At 41.0% G+C, this 21,846-nt stretch overlaps 1 protein-coding gene across 3 annotated transcripts in view; it reads left to right on the top strand.

Annotated features, from left to right (window-relative positions):
- Positions 1-20,550, top strand: part of TDRD3 (tudor domain containing 3) — a 64,801-nt gene extending 44,251 nt beyond the window's left edge. For all 3 annotated transcript variants that reach the window (XM_081003027.1, XM_081003026.1, XM_081003028.1), the window contains 2 exons: positions 16,401-16,526; positions 20,327-20,550. In XM_081003027.1, the coding sequence (XP_080859153.1) occupies positions 16,401-16,520 (120 nt within the window). In that variant the 3' untranslated portion in view covers positions 16,521-16,526; positions 20,327-20,550. The remainder of the gene's footprint in view (positions 1-16,400; positions 16,527-20,326) is intronic.
- The last annotated feature ends 1,296 nt before the right edge of the window (positions 20,551-21,846 follow it).

Below are 21,846 nucleotides of genomic sequence, written 5' to 3'. Positions count from 1 at the left end.
GCAGCAAAGAACGCTGCAGGCCATATTGTGGCAGCCACTGCAAAACCCAACTTTTGTCATACCTGTTTCCTGGCCTAGAGACCCAGTACACTCATCATTCAGAATCTGTTTAGTTTTCAGATGTCCTGTGGATATCCAGCAAAGAATTTGGGTCATTTCAGGATGAAATAAGAGAACCCACCCAAAGCTCTCATTTGTATGGATGCATTGCTAAAGATAAGTTATGCTAGTTCAGTGTTCGTCTGATTATGGGCTTGGTCAGCCTGTTGCCTGATCTGAGGGACATCACTGTGCTTTTGTTGCTTGTGGTGGCTGAAGACATACCAGTTCCAGCCAGTGTGCTTCATTATGATACTATGGTCATGCACAGTCTATAGCATCAGGAGGAAAACTGGTAGGCAGGCCTGAAACAGCAGCTGCTGCTGCAAATAGCAGGTGAAAATACAAGGACAGAGAAAAGAGAGAGGAAGAGGCTCAGTGAGTTGGAGGCAGTCTGTTGAGGGACACGTGTGTGTGCCACACCCACCCACACCCCGTGGTGGCCTTTTCTAATTGTTTTGCCTCAAATTTTACATAAGGAAGATACTCATAATACACACACTTAAATTGACATCAAAGCAACATAAATAATGCACCCTTGGGTTTTGGTCGATTTGGAGAGTGCATGTGAATGATTCTCTGGTTGCAGAAGGCATCCAGCCTAATCTCCAAACAGTGGCCAGCAGGAGAGCTGTCCCTTGTTTTGTCTGGATCCTGCAGCTGGAGGTGTACTTAGAAATGGCAGTTTTAAATTTTTGCTTCCTTACCATGGAATTGAGTAATTTCCATTTTGTTGAAAATAAACAAAAATGGATAGTCTTTTAAAGGTTCGATCCTGATATGCTTCCAACTCTTAAGCTCTTCACAATATTGTTTGAGTCCTGGCAGAAGAAAAATAGCATACATTGACTAATACTAAAGTATCTGATAAGGAATGCAGGGAAGGAATGTTACTGTAATAAATGCATTTCAGTTATATTAAAAGTAAAAGAAAGGGCTATATGAATTCTGTATATTTCCTAAAGCAATAAATGTGAGATTTTGAATGAGTTCTTTTCAAGCAGACATACAGGTCTATCAATAGAAAATGTAGATGAAGAAGCTTGCACTTTCCATCGCTCAAGTATTGTTTGAACGTTGAACTTGGCTATAGATATGTACCCTTATATATGCAATCCACTGTTGTGCTAAATGTGGCAGTGATCACAAAATAAAGGTATATGTTTGCAAAAAAGAGCCCAAAATTAAATGCCATCACAACAATAAACTTTTTCTTTTGCAACATTTAAAATAAATTTGAAAAGCATGCATTGTTCAGAGACTTCAGGCTAAATTAAGTCTGTTCTGTAGAAATGTAAAATAAACACAAGATAACTTAAACCTAAAGTGTTATGTTTTTCTCAGATTTCAGGAATACATTGGTTACAAATGATTATGCACTTGTCAGCATCTAATTTCATTATCAGTACTAGTTTTTCTTCTTACTCTCATACGTCCGTGTGCTTCTCAGTAATCTCTAGCATTTGGCTTTATTTCTGGAAGTAGAACTTAAGTATCTGGTTATAATATAGCTGTTTATGGTTGCTGTCCAAGAGTACTCTTAACCCTACAGTAGCCCAACAGAAATAATGAGGTACTTTCAAGTGACAGTGCTTCAATAATGGAGCACATCTTTTCAAACAAGTACCTCTTGCATCAGTCAGCAATTTTGAAACTTTTCATCTTCAGAGAACACTTCACTTCAACATGCCTGCCAAGGCGCTCTTGTGCATTGCAGAGGAGTCTCAAGCATATTTTAGGTTGCACACAAACTTCACAGGAGGCACTGGTTAGGCCTGATGAGCTGCGTGTGCCTTAGAACAAATACACCAAACATTTGGAAGTTAGTTATGTTCTGTCAGCCTGTTAGTCATTACAGAAATCTGAACATTAAGTAATACTACTGCATATCTGAAGTCTCTTTCCAAATTCTCACACTTTAGTTTTAGCTTATTGGTAGTATGTTGGCAACCACCAGTAAAATAAGACAGTGAATTGGCATGAATGCTCTAGGTAAGGGAACATATCCTTGTCCACATGAGCAAAGCTGTACTCTGTGTATATGAGGATAAGTGCTTTTGTGTCCATCCCACAGAGTGACCAATCTGAGAGTGACTTCTCTTATCAGGGTATCTGGACCATTCGTGTTACACTAGAGAGGGGTAAGGAGAATTTTGCTACCCACAAGGTGAAGATTATGTGTGGTAAGATGATCATCTGTAAGGCTCCTATTTGTAATAGGAAGAAAGTAAAACATTAGAAAACAGTTCATATGCAGTTGCTGTGTGCTGGTTACCAGGAACACAGTGCCCAACCTTTGTGTTGTGTTTTGAATCGTACACACACACGCACACGCGAAAATCACTCTCCATGAACTCAAATTGGGTTAGCAACCTTATTATTGAATAAGTAGTGAGCTGTTATAGGGGCCTGTACTGCTGTTTACATGCTGCTCTTGAAGGTTCTTAACAAGTGCTACATGTCAGTTTAGAGGTGGGTGGGGAAAAGGCTTTTAGCATAAACTAATAAAACTCTTTGATTTAAATGAACTTCCTGTATTAGCAGTGAAATGTGAATCTTGCCTTCATTTACAAGTAGTTTCCATAGTAGCACTGAAAAGTGACTTTGAAACAGTTCTAAAAACCTGTTTTCTGTTGATTTGACTGCAATGAAACTAGTGCCATGGGTGCAAACCATACAAAGTGACAGAAGGGTATATATGATTTTTGAAGAATAAAAACCTACTTCTACTTACTAGGCACGGTTGACATAAAAATGTGTGTTCGTTTGGGATGCTGATCTGCTGGCTGGTCAACACACCACCTATATTTGATTAAAGTCAAATATTCCATGAAGTCAAAAATATTGGGTAAACAGTAGCCAGTCTCTTTTCTTGATCATGATGTCATCCAGTAGCCTTGGTGGGAGAGGGAGGCCCACTTCCCCCCAATGCTGCTGGAGACAGGATTCATTTTTCTCACACATGCATGCATGCACACACTGTATATATTAGGAGCAGACTTCTTTACCTCACAACTCCAGAAAACTGCATATTTCTTTCCAGTTAAGCCATTTGGTCTGGCTTCTTCTATCCATGTGCTGTAACTCACACAATTTGTGGAAAGGCTTCAGATAATTAAAATAGGATTGTCTGTCTTTTCAGAAGTCTTAATAGCGATAATCACAAATGATAAGCAGCAGTTATTGGTGAAATCATCTGGTTTGATGAAGTCAGATGCACTACTGTGCCATTCAGGGATGACTTTATGGATTATGTGACATCAGTGCATTAGTTTTATATGGGCCAGTACTTGTGTTATGTCTTGTAAAGTGCTGTTTGTACATCTTAGCATTTATAACTTTGAAGTGTATAGCTGAATGGAAGCAGTAATCACTCACACAGCATTCTGAAAGAGATTAGTATGGCTGCAATCCATCTGTCGGTCTGCCACAGAGGTGGGGAACTAGATCTGGCCAGTGGGCTGAATTCATATAGACCCCATGGACCAAGTTTATCACAATGACATACAGTGACTTATTTTTGCTTGTGCAGATAATCATCGGATTCTCATGGATGGCAGAGCTCTACACCCAGTGCTTTGTAACTCCTGATGATCAGCTGATTGGCAGTGCAGCCAGGTCTTTATCTGCCCCACACCTGATGTCATATGTGATGCCAGGTGCAGAGTTTATGAGCATGGTTTGGTCATGGCTTGGACCCATTTAAGCCTCAGGCTGGAGATGCTCCACCCCATGGACTCCACCCCACTCCATAGACTTATTATGCACTTCTTTCATAGTGGAATGAGTTTTTGGGACTCAGATACACCATTTTTATGTGTACGCCTGAAAACTATAGTGTGGAGCCAAAACAACATCATCAACAACATTTGTGAGTGAAGATATATAGCTACACTTTTCAGAAATATGTGATTGGCTATGACTTTTTGTTTAATTTCCACTTGATGGAAATTCCTATGTGTGCTCTTAGGTGATGTGTTAAATGGCCTTCTGAATGTAACTGGAGCAGAGATGCATTGAAACCACATCAGTGGTGGTAAAACAACAAAGTACTGTGTTATATTCAGCTAAGACATCCCATTAATGCAAGGATGTTAGCCTGCACAATGGGACTTCGCTTCTTGTGTCTCTCCCATCTGCTGTAGAATGTTGGCAGAACCCTCAGAACAAACTGTGGAGGGAAGGGAAGACATTTTGGGACAGGAGAGGAAGTCCCATTCTGCAGGCAGAAGTTATTGCATTAGTGGGACAACATTATAAGATACAACCATGTTTTTTTATTGCTGCATCTGAAATAGAGGCTTAGGGGAAGGCTGGAAGAGGACATGACAGGACAATTATCAAAAATTAAGTGCAAACTATGGAACCAACAATCTGGATTTTTGCACTGAATAGTCTTTGAATTCTGCCAAACCGGTATTTTGTAAGCAGGCAGACTTTGGTAAATTATAGGAATAAGCAGGATTTCGGATACTTAGAAAAGTAAAATTTCCATCAACTTCAGTGTCACAGAGGAACGAAATGTTTCCTCTCCCATTTGGGTGGGCAGGTGGAGAGAATGAAAGATAAATTTTTGGAAGAAAGTAGAATATTTACTATGCTTTTTATCACTTCCTGGTGAGTTTCTACTTCTACGATTTAAGAGAGCTTCCAGGACCTACAGTTGGCAGTGAGGAACCTCAGCTGAATGCCCAAATTAGACCCACCAGGCCATGTTCACATAGCCACAGTCGCCTGCTACTCATCTGCTTACAATACATCAGGAATGGAACAGCTAAAGTCATGGTGGCAAAGGAACAATCCAAAGCCTTAGGGTGGTTCTCAGCTGTTTTGTTGCAGCCCTGGCTGCAGTTTACATTTGGCATTGAATGCCACCCTGCTTCTTTAGAGTGCAACCACAGCTGCCTTATAAAAGTTGATTGATAGTTAGACAGCCCCACCCACCTGTCAAATGTGGAGGGCTGCATTTTGATCTGGCCCATCGAATGGAAGTGGTTCCCCTAGCCTATGGAATTGCAAGGGCCTTTGTTGTTGGCATCTGTCTGTCTCAAGAGGCAATGAAGTGCGTCTGGGTTAGCAGCACTGAGGTGACATCCCTGGGGCACAAGCCTGGGCAGTGTGTAAGGAGGTCCTGGGCTGCCCAGACAGGACCCCGCCCCCTTCAGCCTCACTGATGTGGCCTAAAGGAAAGTAGAGCAATGTGTTTGGCACCAGCTTGGCAGACTGTAAGTCTAGAAATTAAGCTGTAGTTGACGACAGCTAAGCCACATCTGTTTTAAAAATCACAATAGATGGGGCGAGAACTGGGTCTGAAGGTGAGCTTAAGGTGTTCTGCAAACAGCTCCACAGACCTCATCCCATGCTGTCCAGAGACTAGCACAGGGATGTTACCATTGGGGGATGGGACAGCACTCTAAGGTTTTGCTGGTGCTCATTTGCCATCTCTAAGCTTAGAGTGATAAAGAGAGAAACAGTTTTCTTTAGCTTTGCACATGAAGTGATACTGTTAGAAAAATACCTGAATATTAAAAATTAGTAATTAAAAGGATTTCCAGTATTGGAGAAGGAGCAAGAAGCAGCTGCACTGAAGGTAGTCAGGCATATTTCAGTTTTGCCAGTTGAGAATATAGTAAAAATAGAGTTGAAATAAAAGGCCTTAATACCATCTTGGCTTAGGAACAGGCTTCCCTTCATGCCATCAACATTACCCAGAAACAGAAGAAATGAAACCTGTTAACTGGAGGCAACCGTGATCTAGCAGCATACACCATAAGCACTTTTTTCTACAGAGGGTTGAAATTACTTTGGAAAAGTCTGTTCCCTGGCCTCCACTGATCACATTATTAAGGACCATTAGTACATCTAGATGCTTGAGGTAGCTTGATGATACTGAAGTACTCAGCAGTATATCATCATTATACAATTCCACAGGAACTAGACAAAGTTAGCCACAAGAAACTCAGGTCATTTTAAAAACTAAAAGTACAGCCCTCAGGTTTCTCTCTCAGAGTATTGCTGAAAGATCAATAGCTTCTGATTCCGGACTTCCATTTTTATCTTCATGAACCTAACAAAAGTGAATATTTACTGAGACTGAAAAAAGCTTTTTGTTATGCATGTTAGCTTGTTTTTTTTCTTTAAAAAATGGCACGCATATTTTGAAACAGCTGTTTGTTTCGTGTGTCAATAGGAATATGAAGGTTGACAAGATTTTTATTTTACACCTCTAGAGTAAATGGGATAGATTGCCTTATAAATTGTCTTAAATGGTGACTAGAAAACATTTGAGGGCATAATCAGCAATTAATAGCAGTATTTTTAAAAACTTTGCTTGCTTTAAAAATTAGAAAATATTTCATCACATATTTTTTCAATGTTTACCCAGATTTACCAACCACACACTCTTAATGCACAAGACACACATGCAGGTACATGTGCATGAACACATATTCTATTTATTTTTCTGGGCCTTCTCTACTAGGCAGCAGTTAGGGGATGAGAGATGTAGCAGTGCAGCATATAAATAAAGGAATTTGAACAAAATATCTCATTATTTTCAGTATTTGTGCTTCACTTCATCCCACAACACTCCCCAGTACGAAGGCATATTATCCAATGTTATATAGGCTAGCTGTTTGGACCTAACACATTGATTCAACATTGATTCAAAAAGGGTTCATTTTTTCAGGTGGAAGGTATTCCATTCTGAAAGCTATTTAATTTTGGAGTCTGTTATGAGCATAGACTCCCAATCTTGTCAAATAACACTTGGTATAGCCATATGCTGTGAACAGCCAGAAGTCAGAATTAGTCTAGTAAGCAAAACAAGATGGTTTATTTGATTGAATTCCTTCAAGTATAAATTACAAGTCCTTTCTAGCTTTAATTCAGTTCTGTTTGCTTTTCAGAGAGATCTAAAAAATTCAGTAACTTTATGCTTTTGAAAGCATACTTGTTTTAATCTTTAAGACATTGGGAGAAGAGTTTATTGAGTTTTGAGATGGAGCCTTTTCTAACTTGTTGACTACATCATAACTGAACCACATTTGGATGTCAGGCTGAACTGTGTTTTAGCATGTGGAAAATAGTCCTAGACTCATCCAGTGTTTGCACACTTCTCCTATCATCCCATAAGTTCAAAAGGAGGAATTCCGAAGCTTCTCCTTTTTCTTTAGGATAGCACAGTTTCTTGTGTCACTTGGAGCTAAAAAATAAGCCAGTTTCAATTACAGTTCGTTGTATGGAAGACATGGGAGGCTGCACTTAACAAAAACCAAAAGCAGGAGCTTTCAAACAAATCTCAGCCTTGTAGGAAGGAGAAGGGAAGGCAAGAGGAGCATGTCAACTTAGGAGGAGGCTAAGCCCTTTCACAGTGCATTAAACTCTGGTTTAGCATGACATTCAAATACAGCCAGTATCTTGGCAACTTGATATTCTTCAGGTCAAAAGACCTGTTGTGGAGAAAAATATTGTTCCCTGCTTGGGACATAGGAATAGCCAGTGAAAACCATGTTGCAGTGCAAGTGTGTGAGAGGATTATGAGGCAGCATTCATATTTTTGCTGAAATGTGATAATTTATTGATATTACAGGTATGTGGACAGCAGTACATTACTTTTGCAAAAACAAAACTTAAACCCCTAAATGTTTTGTCAAAGTGAACAAATTGTTTTGGAAAAGGACAGCACTTATGAACTGTGCCAGATGAACAATAGTTGGATTTCTAACCAATCACTTGCAAACAATTGTTATCCTTTCTTCACAATGAGAGCCTTGATATTTCATATTCTCATTCTGACTGCTAGAATGATTTAAATATGAAAGCATCATGTGTCAGAGCCATTAGAATAATTGAAATGTTAATGGACACGACCTCCAACCCCTGCCAGAAGAAAGCATTAGGCTCCAAACCTATCTTTGAAAAACAGGTTTTCAAATAAGTCTACATTAGTTTGCTCTAGTGAGCATATGGATAGTGAGCAAAGACCGGAACCACACCAGAAAGAAAAACAACTGACAAGTGGTGAAAAATTGGAAATATTCAATGCAAACATGATGCAAAATAAACACTAAATTAAATAGATATGAATGCAATATAATAGATGAAACAATTTCAGTGGGACTACTACAAACACTAAATAGGGGGAAATATAGCTGGTTGCATTAACTGCTTAAGATTAAGATGACATGTAGGAGATAGATGTAAAGACTTTGTGGAACAATGAGTAAATAAATTATTGAAAATTGAGAAAATGTTAATCAAAACAACCTTATTTACCAGACTTTCTTGGGTGAGGTCTACTGTTTTCCATTAGAAGATTTCTGAGCAAATATAGTCCACAAGGATCAGGAAGAATAAAAAAGGAAACAAAAACAGGAAAAAACTGAAGAAAACTATCCTCTTTGAGACCTGACCTGGAAGGAGTACAAGTCTCCTCTTAGCGAACAAACCAGTGTGCCCAATAAAAGCATAGATTGATTCTTCATTTCTCCAAAACACCAAACCACTGTTCCTGCTTTCATAGAAGGTGGGTTGGAGAGGAAAATGTCGCTGGAGGAAAATCCCATGTGAACTAGAAGTTGTAAGATAAAGGTCGAGAGAGAGAAGAAGGCCCTTTCCCTAAAATAAAAAATTTCATTTTAAATCTGGTTCTCATTGGTTACATCCTCAAATAATTTTATTCATTAAAAATTAATCCTCCATCAATTTGTGACTTACACCAAGATTCTGAGTCTTCTTTGTTCCTCCTCTTTTAATTACCCAAAGAAAGGCTTCAATTTTTAAACAGGAAAAGGATGTTGTTTTAAAAAAGGAAAAACAATCTGCTAATGTAAGATACATACTTTGACATCAAACAATGTCATGGAAACTTGGAAAACCCAAACTTGCAGCACTAAAATGACAAAGGAAGAGCAAGAAGAGCAGATATTTTTAATCTAAAATGCCTCATTGCAGCAGGAAACAGGGCATCTCTTCCTTCATTTACTTTCTCTTCTACAGTTTTTTTTCTCTGTCCATTTGTGTTATTTTATTTTGGTGCATTCTGCACTGATTGACACCTTCGCTGCCCTCCATCAGAGCCTATGATGCAATGGGTGGCCTTTTGGTCATGTTTGCTTCTGGTAGCATTCCACCCTCCACTGATGGGCATGGATGTCTTGTTGAGGGACAAAAAGTGGACATGTACCCAGTCATTGCCAGCATTTCCACCAGGCACACCAAAACCACTCATGCCGTCTACCAAGTGACATTGTGAGAGCAAGCCTCCGTGGTGCTTGACACCGATGCCAATATTTCCAACCATCACAAACTTAGGGTTTTCTCTACTTTGGTTCCATTCATTTTGTTGTTGACAGCAGATTGTTTTTTCAGACTGAGAGGTCACAAGTTTCCTTTGACATGGCTACAATACCACACCTTAGGGACTTGACCCATTCTCAAATTTGAGCATGGCAGGTGCTGTTGCCCTCTGCTTGCATACTTCGCTAAACTAAGTGCGGCATAACCAGGATGCCTGATCCCACACTGAAGGCCTGCCTTTCAGTGGTAAGGGACTCATTAGTTCTAAAACTAATGACATTCTGTACCGAAGCTCCATACCTAGGCCCACAGTGTTCCATATGCCCTTGTCATGGAGGTTTCTCCAGATGTCCTGTATCTCAGTCAACAGAGGCACAATTATCCTGTTAGTCATCTTCACATTGATCCAAGAGGTCGTTCCCATCTGTGAAGTTCAGTTATCTAACCATCCCAGGGCAGCAGATATCCCAAGCATCTGTTTTGACTTGTGACATGTCATAGTTGGGAGCTATACCCACCAGCATTTGGGACCAGACTCTGGCACTTTTGCTTGGTGTGGCATACTGTCACCATGGTTCACATGCAATATGCAGTTGACTTTTTCTTGCTTCCTGGAGATGACATTTCCTGTTCAAAACCTTTGTCTCCTCTTAAGAGAGATGGATCAGAACCCTCCTCTGAAAGGAGACAATGGAATCATTATCTGATGCCTTGAGACTTCAGGGCTTCTGTTCACTATCCTGAGAAAGGTAGATGCCTCTAGACAATTGTAGACCTTCTTGACATAATTCCTTCATGAGACCAAGGAAATTCAGGATTGCCAGCATCCTTCCATTCCTTTATGTTGGGAATTTGTACCCACAGACTTGAAGATATGTACTTCCACATAGCGATCTGACACAAACATCACATCCTGCACATCCTCAGGGAGACCATTGCTTCCAACTCCTCCTATTTCTACTGGCCATGGCCCCCAGAGTATTCATAGAATGTGCGACTTCTTCCCACATGCTATTTGGATGGTCATGCACATCTGGCCTCTAGCATACCTCAAAACCTTATTGTATTGGCTACCAGTGTGGTTGCTGGACCTGCTCACACAGCCAGCTGCCAAAGTGCCTAGAATCAATGACTTCAACTGTGTCACCTCTTCATCTGTTTGAAGAGGCACCTTCTTTAGCATTGGCTCCTAGATATGTTCCAGCAGGGAGTGGGCTCCCATGCCAAATGTCTTCTTCCACCTTTGGGAGTTCAGTGCTCCTTGTGGTGAATGCAGATGATCGACTTGTACTGCTCTTTCACCCCTCAGTCCTTGACTGCTGTAGTTGCCACAAACACTCACTTTTGTGTGGGGTGGGGGCACATTGTGGGACTTATGGTCAAGGCTGTGTGTTCCTGAGTAGAGCCAAGGCTTCTCATACATTCCCCTGAACTGCTGGCCATCACCAGAGTCTTCAGGTTCTCCTTTTGGAGCCATACCATCCAAGTGGTCTCTGACAGTGTTCTACATAAACAAGCAAACTGGCACTAGTTCAAGGATTCTCCTGCCCTTACACTGGAGTTGTGGAACTGGTGTGTACCTAATGTTATCATTCCTGTGGTGATTTATATTGCTGTGAAAGAAACTGACCCAGCAGACCACCTGAACCATACTTCATTACTCTGGCAGGTGGACCCTTGTGCTTTCCACTACCTATTCCTCTATTAGGAGATGCTGCAGGTAGAGGTTTTTGTCACCTTCACCAACAGGTAGTGCAATGATAGTTCTGCAGCCAGAAGGGCATGTACAGGAGACGTCTGGTGGTGCTTTCTTCTTGAATAACTAGTGATGGGTCAACAAATTATCACTGGCCGTAAGAACCACTTTCTACTAGTCAGCTGTAACATATAGCTACATCATGATAGTGCGACAATATTCATGCAATTACCAGCACAGATGTTACCTGACAGAGTTACATAACTCAGTTTGTGATTTAGGGGTAGGTAACCTTTTTTCTGTCTTGGTGCAAGGGACCACACTCAAGTTGTAGTCTTGGCCAAGACAAAGGTAGGTGCGGCTGTTCAGCTGTTCCCAATCACCAGGGCTGCAATGAGACAGAATGAGATCTCCATGGCCTCCCAGTTTCCCCCTCCCCACAATAGAAGAGGCTGCTGGTCCTTTGAGAACCACAGCTTCATGGTGTTCCAGGAACCTTGAGGTAGTAGTTCCCAGTAGTTCCCAGCATATCCCGCTTCCCTCACCTTTTGTGACAGAAATGGCAAGGGATGCAGAATCACCATTGGGAACAATCACTTGAAGGTGCTCTGGATACCTTCCCTTGTCCTTTGCCTTTCCCAAGTAGTTTCAAGCAGTATCCTAAGAGAGCAGTGGTCCAAAACATCCTGTTTGGACCTGTTGAGGAGGCTGGTTCTGGCCCATTGGCTGCTGGCTCCCTGGGGATTATTTCTGACTAAACAGCAAGAATCTTAATGTGATTGTGTTGCCAGTTACATAGATTGATGAGTATATGAATCATTCATGTGATTTATTTGACAGCTGGTATTAATTCCACAGTTTTTGACACCCCCCACCCTTTCAACAATTTAGGATTTGTATTCCATTAAACTAAAAAGAATTACGACACAACTGCAGTTGTTTCTATACTTAACTTGGGGCTAAGCTCCTTTGAGCTCTGTGCTGCTTACTTCTGAACATGTAGGTTAACTAGCAAAACATAGGTAAAGGTAAAGGGACCCCTGATCATTAGGTCCAGTCGTGAACGACTCTGGGGTTGCAGCGTTCATCTCGCTTTATTGGCCGAGGGAACCGACGTACAGCTTCCAGGTCATGTGGCCAGCATGACTAAGCCGCTTCTGGTGAACCAGAGCAGCGCATGGAAACACCGTTTACCTTCCTGCCAGAGCAGTACCTATTTATCTACTTGCATTTTTGACATGCTTTTGAACTGCTAGGTTGGCAGGAGCAGGGACCGAACAACAGGAGCTCACCCTGTCATGGGGATTCGAACTGCCGACCTTCTGATCGGCAAGTCCTAGGTTCTGTGGTTTAACCCACAGCGCCACCCGCGTCCCTCTTAGCAAAACATATTGAGCTTTAAAAAGCCTAGTGAAATGCAACCTTTAGTTTTAAATTAGAAATGGAAACAATCTGACAAAGAATTGTAAGCATTTACCCTGTTAGCCTGAACTTTCCCAGTTAGAAGAAATCCTTCTCAGTTCTCTGAGAGGCTGCAAAGCTTGCAGACCAAAAAAGGATCAAGCTCCACCTATTCACTCCCCAAGTTTGTTTTTAATCAGAGTTATCTGCATTCTCCATTCAATTCGTGCTGGTAAAACAACTGAACAAGTGATCTCCTACAGAAAGACTGTCTGTGCTTCCTCAAAGTCTACACCTTTTGAATTTGAGCTAATCTGCCACGAACAAGCCAGTTGTGGGAGGCCATGGCCATAATGACGCAGGCAATTATGGCCCTCTTCTTAGAACAGCCCGTTCCAGTATGAGCTTCCTCTTTTCATCTGCAATGAGAGCCCCAAGAATGTAGCTGTGAACTGGCATAGTACTTTGCTGGTCAGTGTGGTAAGAAACTTGTCACTCGCTAGATGGACATGGTATGTGCCACAAAATGGTCTAGCTGCCACTGTGCCAGAAACCTATCTGCTTCACTGGACAATGTAGCTTTGGGAAAAGGTTTGGGGCACATCAACAGCTCTTCAGAGTCTTAGGCAAGATACAAGAGACATGCCCCAGTCATTCCGATGTGAGGAAACCCAAGTTTTTCTGCTCAAGCTAATGTCTGATCTGATTTACAAAGGCAAGCTGAAATCTATGTCCTAAGCTCATTCTTAACCATTGTCTTAGCAAAGCATTCACATGGCTTAATAGCAACTGTGGAGAATACACTTTTGCTGCCGATGGTCTTTGGTGGATGCTGAGAGGGCATTTGACAAGTTCACTTGGGGCTACTTTATTTGAAGCACATCTGGTCATAAACAGCTTCAATAACAGTACTATGTTTGGTCAGAAATGAGGTATGACTGCAGACCAGCTCCACTGCCAATCCCCACTTGATTTAGCATGGTCCCAAAGTCTCTTGTTAACCTTACCTGAGAGTGTAGCACGTGCAATTCCCTTTCAAATATCTGAAGCGAGGTGTAGGGCAACACCTATGCCAGGGCTGGGGAACTTCTGGGTTGTGGGCCTAATTAGGTCTGCTAACCAGTTCCATGAAACCACACATACCTGCCCAACACCTCCCATCATATGTGATGTCAGATGTGGGACAGGTAGGGACATTGCTGTTAGCTCACAGTCGTGAGCCATATCGTGTGCACCTGAGAGTTTATTGGCAATGCAGGCCTGCTCTCACCCTTGTAGTGAGAGCAGAGGCTCCAGCATCAGCTTCCTTAGAGAGTTCCCCATAGGGAATTCGTAACACAGCTATGCCTTGCCAAACTAGGACTTGAGCTTCAAGCCTGCTTGGCTTTTCCTTTGTATCCCAGTTTGCGCTGCTGCAGAGGAATGCCAGGGTGCTCTCCCACAGGCCAAATGCAGTTCCACACCCCTGGCCCAATCATAACCAAAAGGTTTGAGCCACCTGGAAAAAGTGTAGACTAAAACATACACATGTGCTTTAAGCACAGCAAGAAAAGGATAGCGCTGCATTTAGAATAATGGGAAGTCTTATTCTAGCAACTATGAGCTAGCTTTTTAGGTCACTTACTAATTTCCTCCTCTTTTCTTTGCTTTTAATCTTTCTGACAGGAGGTTGTACTATAATTTAAAATAAGAGGTGGGGAAGCAGATGGGAGGCCAAAAATTCAAGTTTAAATTTAAATTCATGCTCAGTGGTGATAGCTATTGCAGTTGTTATATGTAACATCTGTTGAAAGAGCTGCTGACACTTTAAAAGGGTATCAGCAGTTTAAAGGTGAGAAATCTTCTACTTAATATGTTTTGGTTTTTTCCTTTACACTAGGAGAACTGAACTGGCTTTGAAATAAAAATAGGGCCAGGTGTTCCTATTTCCCCCCATGCTGTTCAATCCTTGTTCCATTTATCCCTGCTAGTTCTTTCTGTAAATGATGTGAACAAGAGGTCTCTCTAATGTCATAGCAAAACATGTGAGTTTGTACAAAAAAGCACTGATAGAACTGCCTACTGCTCCTCTTTCCCCTTACAATCTTAACCTCCACCTAGTGTAGCTGGAGTGAGAAATTTGCACAGATTGTGAAAAAGAAACACAAATGGTATTCTGGACCAGACTTCAATTGACTTGTGATACTTCAATCTAATATACAGTCTATGTTACAGGTGGGGAAACAAGATCCAACCAGGAGACCACATCCTGAGCTCCACCAACTCCCATCCCCATTTTGTGTCAATCTCCTGAGGTCACTATGACCTTTAGCTGATTGGCACTTGCAGCAAGCCCTGCTTTGTGCAGTCAGGAACTCCGTGCAGCTGGTCCCAGCAGGGCTTGTGGAGGAGGGCTGTGCTATCAGCACCATATCTTTCTCCCTGCTGGAGCTGGCTGCAGCAGGGAGTTGGCAACTAGGAAGTCTGCAGAGCAGCTAATCCCTGCAGAATTTATCTTCTTTGGGAACCCACATGCTTGCATGGTCTCGCTAAGGCAAGGCTTTGTGTGTCTTGCAAGCCAGTGTTTTACACTTGCAGTGAGCAGTAAGCACCCAAGTGTTCAATGGAATTTCCTCCAGAAACTACATAGGATTGCAGTCATTCTGAGCCTCATAAATAGTACATACAAATGCTATGAACTCTTGTGTGTTCTTATCTCTATCTATCTATCTATCTGTCTATCTAATCTATCTATCATCTATCTATCTATCTATCTATCTATGAATCATCTATCTATCATCTATCCAAAAAATCTAAAAAAATGTTTAGGGGTACTCTCATTTTCCTACTCATATTGAAATACTGCCCCTCAATGAGGCCAGACTTAGATTCACAAAATGTTTAGGGTTATGCGACCTCTGTGACACCCCCCCCCCCAAAAAAGCACTGTATCTATCTACTTATCATCTACATTCTACAGTATCTCTGTATCTATCATCTATCTATGAAGGCATCAACAGAACAGCTTGCATTTTGGGATTCTTTTTGGGGCATGACTATGGGGATTGTCATGGTGAGCTTCCAATTCAGTAAGAAGCAACAATTTACGGCCAAAAAACTATAATTAGTATTAGTTTTTTAAGTGCTTGCTGTTGAATGGCCTCAGGTCCCTTTCAACTTTACAATTCTATGATTCTATGATTTTGTTTATGTGTGTTCCACCTTTCCTCCAAAGATCTCAAAGCAACATACAGTATATGGTTGCCCCCTGTCCGCACTCCATTTATTTTCACAACTCTGTGAGGTAGGCTAGAGTAAGAATGTGTGACTGATCTGAGCTCACAGAAGGAGTTTCAGTGCTAGGTCTCCCCAGTTCCAATGTGTCATTAACTTGTGCACCATGCTAGCTAATCACTCTGAGCCAACCTCAAAGTAGTGTGGGACATACATATAACTATAGTTTTCAGAGCTTGTCTATTTATTCATTACAGACATTATCTCACAGATAGGGTTCCTACAGAAAGAGTAGTAACATTTTTCTGTTTCACGTTTTCATTTCATCTTTGATGCTTCTGTGTTGGATCTTGCACATTAAGTACTTGTCACTCCAATGCCATGTTTTTAATCATTAAAAGTCCCACTAGTCACTTTTCTGGCCCTTTTTTGCAGATTAGTTTGTGTAGACTTTTGGGGGAAAAGATGTTCTGTCTGTACGGTTCCTTGCTACACATACAGCCTCTCCCTGCTCTTTCCAGTATCCAGATTTCACTTCTCAGGCGTCTGTCCTTAAGAAAACATGAGTGTGATCTGGCCCAGCCATTCTTGTAAGGGCCATTTTAGCTAAAGATCTTTTTGCCTAGAAAGGGAACTTCTCTCTGTATAATTCTGTCAGTGTACACTTTTAAATAATGTTGTTTACCTGCAGGAAGAGGAAGCATTGGCTTATGAACAAACTTTAGAATTCCGAAGAGGTGGTGATGGACAGCCCCGGCGGTCAACACGGCCTACTCAACAGTTTTATCAACCTCCAAGAGCTAGGAACTGATAATGGGTAAATACTGATGATGGTCATGCAGGGTGAGGGGGTGGGGGGGTAGTGCACAAAACCTTTTAATGTTTGGTTTTGCAAACATTTATCACTTCCTAGAATAAGAGAATAACTCACGGACGTTCTGTTGGAATTTACCTGGTGCTGCGGGGCTGTCTAGAAATTTGCACTGATGGGGCTACTGTTTTGAGTCAGCTAAAAATTACTAGTCATGGAGATAATCTCTGAAAAGGAATGGGTATCTGAGGCAAATGTGGTGGACCTGGCTAAAGCATTTTGTTTGTTTGTTTGTTTCTATACCCGAAGGTCTCAGGGTGGTTCACATAAAATATCAAATACATAAAATCAAAACAAAACCAACAACCCAATAAAAACCCTCAAAAGAGCCAGCATTTTAAAAAAGGGTATAGGATGTAGATCAAGTCAGGCAAAGGCCTGCTTGAAAAGGAAGGTTTTTGCCTGGCGCCTAAAGGTGTACAGTGAAGGTGAAGGCAAATCATGATCATGCCTGGATTCCTCTCTGTTCGGTAGATGCTAAAAACCACACCAAACCACAAAGCGGCTCAATATAAATGGTGAGATACTTGATTTGAGAAATACTTGCCAAAAGCATTACCCACCACTGGGTCTGTGGATAAAAAAATGTGACTAAAGCCAGTATGTGGCAACCATGGAATTGATTGGTTTAGGACTTTATATTAATTAACAGTATAAATCTATGCTAGTGTCGATTGGTTGCAGTTTATTTATTTATTTATTATTTATTTAAAATATTTATATATCTCTGTATCATGAAAATATATCACAGCAGAAATTATAGGGAAACTAAAAGGAGGGAAACCCCAGGAGTATGGGAACAGAATATTATAAGGTATTTTTAAAAAATACTGTTTCCTAAATTAAAAGTATTATATAATTCAATAATAGAGGGTGAGAAGACCACACTATTGTGGGAACAATCAATAATTATCTTAATTCCAAAACCAGGAAAAGATTTGAAAGACCCAGAATCATATAAGCCAATTTCCCTAGTAAATCAAGATGCTAAAATATTGACAACAATAATGACAAAAAGGATGAATACTTTCATGTATAAATAAAAACCAATGTGGCTTTATAGCAGGAAGACAGGTTTCTAGTTTAATAGGACTGTGTAGAATGACCAGTGTTAAAAATGATTATAGAAAGTTTAGGATTTGGAGAACGATTTAAAGGATTAGATTTAGACTTGAGGAACAAGGCATATGTCATGGTGAACGATAGTATAACAGAACAAATAACACTAGCCTGAGGTACAAGGCAAAGATGCCCCCTTTTCCCAATCTTATTTGTATCGGTCACTGAAACTCTGGCCAATGTAATTAGAGAAGATGGAAATATGAAAGGAATAAACAGTAAAGGAATGGAGAAGATAAGCTTATTTGCAGATGACACCTTGCTAACAACTGAAAATCCATTGGAAAATATGCAGGTAATAGAAGCACATTTGGGGGAAAAATTGGAGAAATAACAGGGTTGTGAATTAATTGGTCCAAATCAGAGATGATGATATTTAATTATGGTGAAGATGAAAAACATTTTTTTGAAGAAAAATAAAATAGATATAAAATTAAGAAATGTAATAAAGTATTTGGGAATAAATATAACAAGAAACTTAGAAAATTTAGAACAAGAGAATTTAAAGAAATTAAAGACTGAAATTAAGGAAAAGCTGAAGGAATATTAGAAAATTAATCTGTCATGGTTTGGAAGAATAGTGATAATTAAAATTTTGTCTAGAATAATATTTTTTATTTATAATGTTACCAATTAAGATATTGGAGACAGAGATAAAGGGTTAGCAACGTATGATTAATAAATCTGTAATGGGGATAAGAAACCCAGAATTAATAAAAGAAGATGGGGTATAAACCCCAGAAAATAGGTGGACTGGGTCTTCCCAACATAGTTATATTATATAGCAAATGAGTTAAGATATATCATAGAAGAGATAATAGAACAAGGAGAGTTAGAATGGTTAGAGAGTGGTGCACAGGAAATGAGGGAGAAGTTAGTGAATAGATTTTTCATCAAACCAAATAGGCAGTGGTGGGATAATACTGAAAATCCCTTATTAAGAAACATCATTGAGATATGGGTAAAATATGAAGGAAAGTTGATACCAGTAAATTTCCCACTAACTCCAGTGGTGATGATAGAAGATTTCCCAGTAAATTTTAAAAAGGCAGGCTGTTCCACAGGATTGGGCCGATGGCTGAAGGCTTGATTTCTTGTTGTTGTCAAACGAGTCTCACCAACTCAGGGAACGACCAAAGACGCAAAATGATCTCAGTGATAGAGCTGGAATATCAGGCGATCCCTGAGGTGTACAGGAACCTTGAGCCTGTCTTGGGGGCAGATGGGCAGCCAGTGGAGCTGTTTGGACAATGGCGTCACATGTTCTCAGCCAGAAGCTCCCACCAATGGAGAAACAGGCAGCCACAGCCCTCGCCCAAAGAGCACAGAATGCCAAGTGGCTTTTGAGGCTGGGGGAGGAAACGAGGGGCGAGAGGGAGCAGAAGTGTGGAATATCCACAAACAGGACATGGCTGGCTTGGAACTTGGACTTAACAGGAGCAATCCATATGGCAACATTTTCTTGTGGGTCCCCTTTGTATCTATTTATCTTCCAAGGTTATAAACTGCCCTTCTCTTTTTCTATATTTCATATTTAGTGTACAGAAATTACACTATTTGATGTGATTTCTTTCCTGACATGTTTCTTCTTCAGAACTGTAGCCTGTTGGGCTGCTTAGAGACAGCAGTTGCCACCTTTACATGCCCGGCTTTACTGGGATGCCAAGTATGGCAGCAGGGCAACATGGGCTTCTGTCAATATCAGAAGCACCTGGGATGGTCCTGAGCTGGAAAAACACAAACTACAAAATTGTGGATCCACTTCTTCGTTTTGGAGTTCATTGCTAACATGAATGTGGGTGGTGATTTTTGCATTCTTTATTTATTAATTAAATTAGTATACTGCCCTATACCCCCAGGTCTCAGGGCAGTTCACAGGATAAAATCACGATATAAAAACACAGAAAACAGAATCAAAAGAACAACCCCCCTCCCCCACAAAAGCACATTTTAAAAGGGCATTGAATGTTAGTCAACCAAAGGCCTGGTTAAAAAGGAATGTTTTTGCCTGGCGCCTAAAGGTGTATAATGAAGGTGCCAGGCGAACTTCCCTGGGGAGAGCATTCCACAGATGGGGAGCCACTGCAGAGAAGGCCTTGTTCTCGTGTTTCCACCCTCCAGACCTTGAGGAGGAGGCACACGAAGGAGGGCCTCAGAAGATGATCTCAGGGTCCGGGTAGGTTCATATGGAAAGAGGCGGTCCTTGAGGTATTGTGGTCCTTAAGGTTTTATAGGTCAAAACCAGCACTTTGAATTGGGCCTGGAAACTAATTGGTAATCAGTGCAGTTGGACCAGGATCAGTGTAATATGCTCACACTGTCTTGCCCCAGTGAGCAACCTGGCTGCTGAAATTAATGAGGAACACTCATTAAGTTAATACCTAACCTACTACTGGGTTCTTTCTTTTCTCCTAAAAAGTGCTTCAAAATCCAACAACAGTGCATCTTACCTCATAATGTCAAAACAGCTTTACCTCAAAAAATAAAAGTTATTTGAGACAAAATTGCAGTTTTTTGAAGCCTGTTTTTATACAACATCTGCTAATTTTTTTGATTAACAATGGGAGATGGAGTGCAAATGACAATGAGATCTCCATGTTACCTTTTTCCTCTCCTCCGCATTTCAGGTATTTGTTGTGGCAAAAGTTCTCAGTGTTCTCCTTGGTGCTCAAGACGTCTCACTTTGCCTCATGGATGGCACTTGATAAAGAAGGCTGGTACAAGCAGGGAGTACGTATAGGATGTATTCAACAGAGACATTTTTTTAAGTTCCATGAAGCTAAACTTTTTACATATGAAATAAAACCATTGTTAATATTGCCATCAATAAAAGCCACCATGATCTACCCTGTCCTTGCTTTGTGTCTTTTTTTTTACTTGGCTGAGTGCAATCCTAATTCCTCGTATTTTAGCATCTGAAGAGGACATTATTTTCTGTGGTGGTACATTTATTAGGCAATCCTATGGCAAGATGAGCAGTTTAGGATGCCTGAGCTCAGGCAGCCCCAGCTGGTGTTAAATTCCCAACCCTGTTCAGCTGAAGCTACACCAGAGTTATTTACTCTCCCGAGCTCAGCCAGGGCTCAGCTGGCTGGGTTGAAGGTGGCTGAGCCCCAGATGGTGTAAAATGACCAGAGAGGAAAAACTTAGGCTGGTTCTTACACCTGTTCAGCTTGGTCACATGACCTGGCTGTCACAAAAGTACCACAAAGAGATGGCATATGAAGTGTTTAGCAGACAGGTAGTCTTCCAAAGAAAGTCAAACAGCAAGTCTAGGAGGTAGCGTTTGAAGTGCATCACAAAGCAGGTCCAGGAAGCAGCAGTCTAAAAAGTGTGTCATGTAGTTTTACTAAGGATATTTATAATAACTGGGGGAGGGGAGAGATCTGGCAACTTGCCAGCCCAGCCATACCCTCCTATTCAGAAGTCCAATTAACAACATCTACCTCTACTGGACAATCAAATACTTTAAAAAGCCCCACCCAATTGGAGACACCTTCCTGTGCTAAAAATCAAATTCATTGCACTGGCAACCCAACATAGAACACTATTTTAAAGGACAAAAGGAGCTTACAGTCTAAAATTTGACACAGGGGAGGGAGATGAGGCAGGGGTAAACAGGAAATAAAATTTTAAATGTTTCAATTGCTTGTGGTTAGGTTGCTTGTGGTTAGTTACAGGCTTACATGCAGTAGTGCACAGGAGCTAGGGGACGGAGCCAAAGGTTTACTACTACAGATGAGATTAGAGACTCAATAGGCCTTTCATTCTGACTCATAATGCTGCTTTTCCACAACACAGCCCGGATTGTCTCACTGTGACTTCTGCAGTCAAGGCATGGAGAGAACTAAAATTAGATTTGTGAAACTCTAATACAAAGTAGCACAGAAGTTCTAAACCACTTGAAGCACATATGAAATATGTATTATGCTTTGCAATTGTACTTCTAAAAACACTACAGATCACATTCTAAGTCTTGCATATCAGTGTTACAGCTGATGCTTTATATGCAGATGGTACCAGGCTCAATCTCCAGGGATGACTGAGAAAGACTTCTTCAAACCCCCAGAGAGGTGCTGCCAGGCAATGCTGATGTGGATGGAACAATAGTTTGACAGTGCTGCTTCCTGAATTGAGCCATAAGCGC

Source organism: Podarcis pityusensis (genome assembly GCF_964106645.2).
Source record: "Podarcis pityusensis genome assembly, chromosome: 4".
In the NCBI taxonomy this organism is placed as follows: Eukaryota; Metazoa; Chordata; class Lepidosauria; order Squamata; family Lacertidae; genus Podarcis; species Podarcis pityusensis.
The sequence above is the reverse complement of the archived record's forward strand: the minus strand, read 5'-3'. Positions and strand labels throughout refer to the sequence as shown.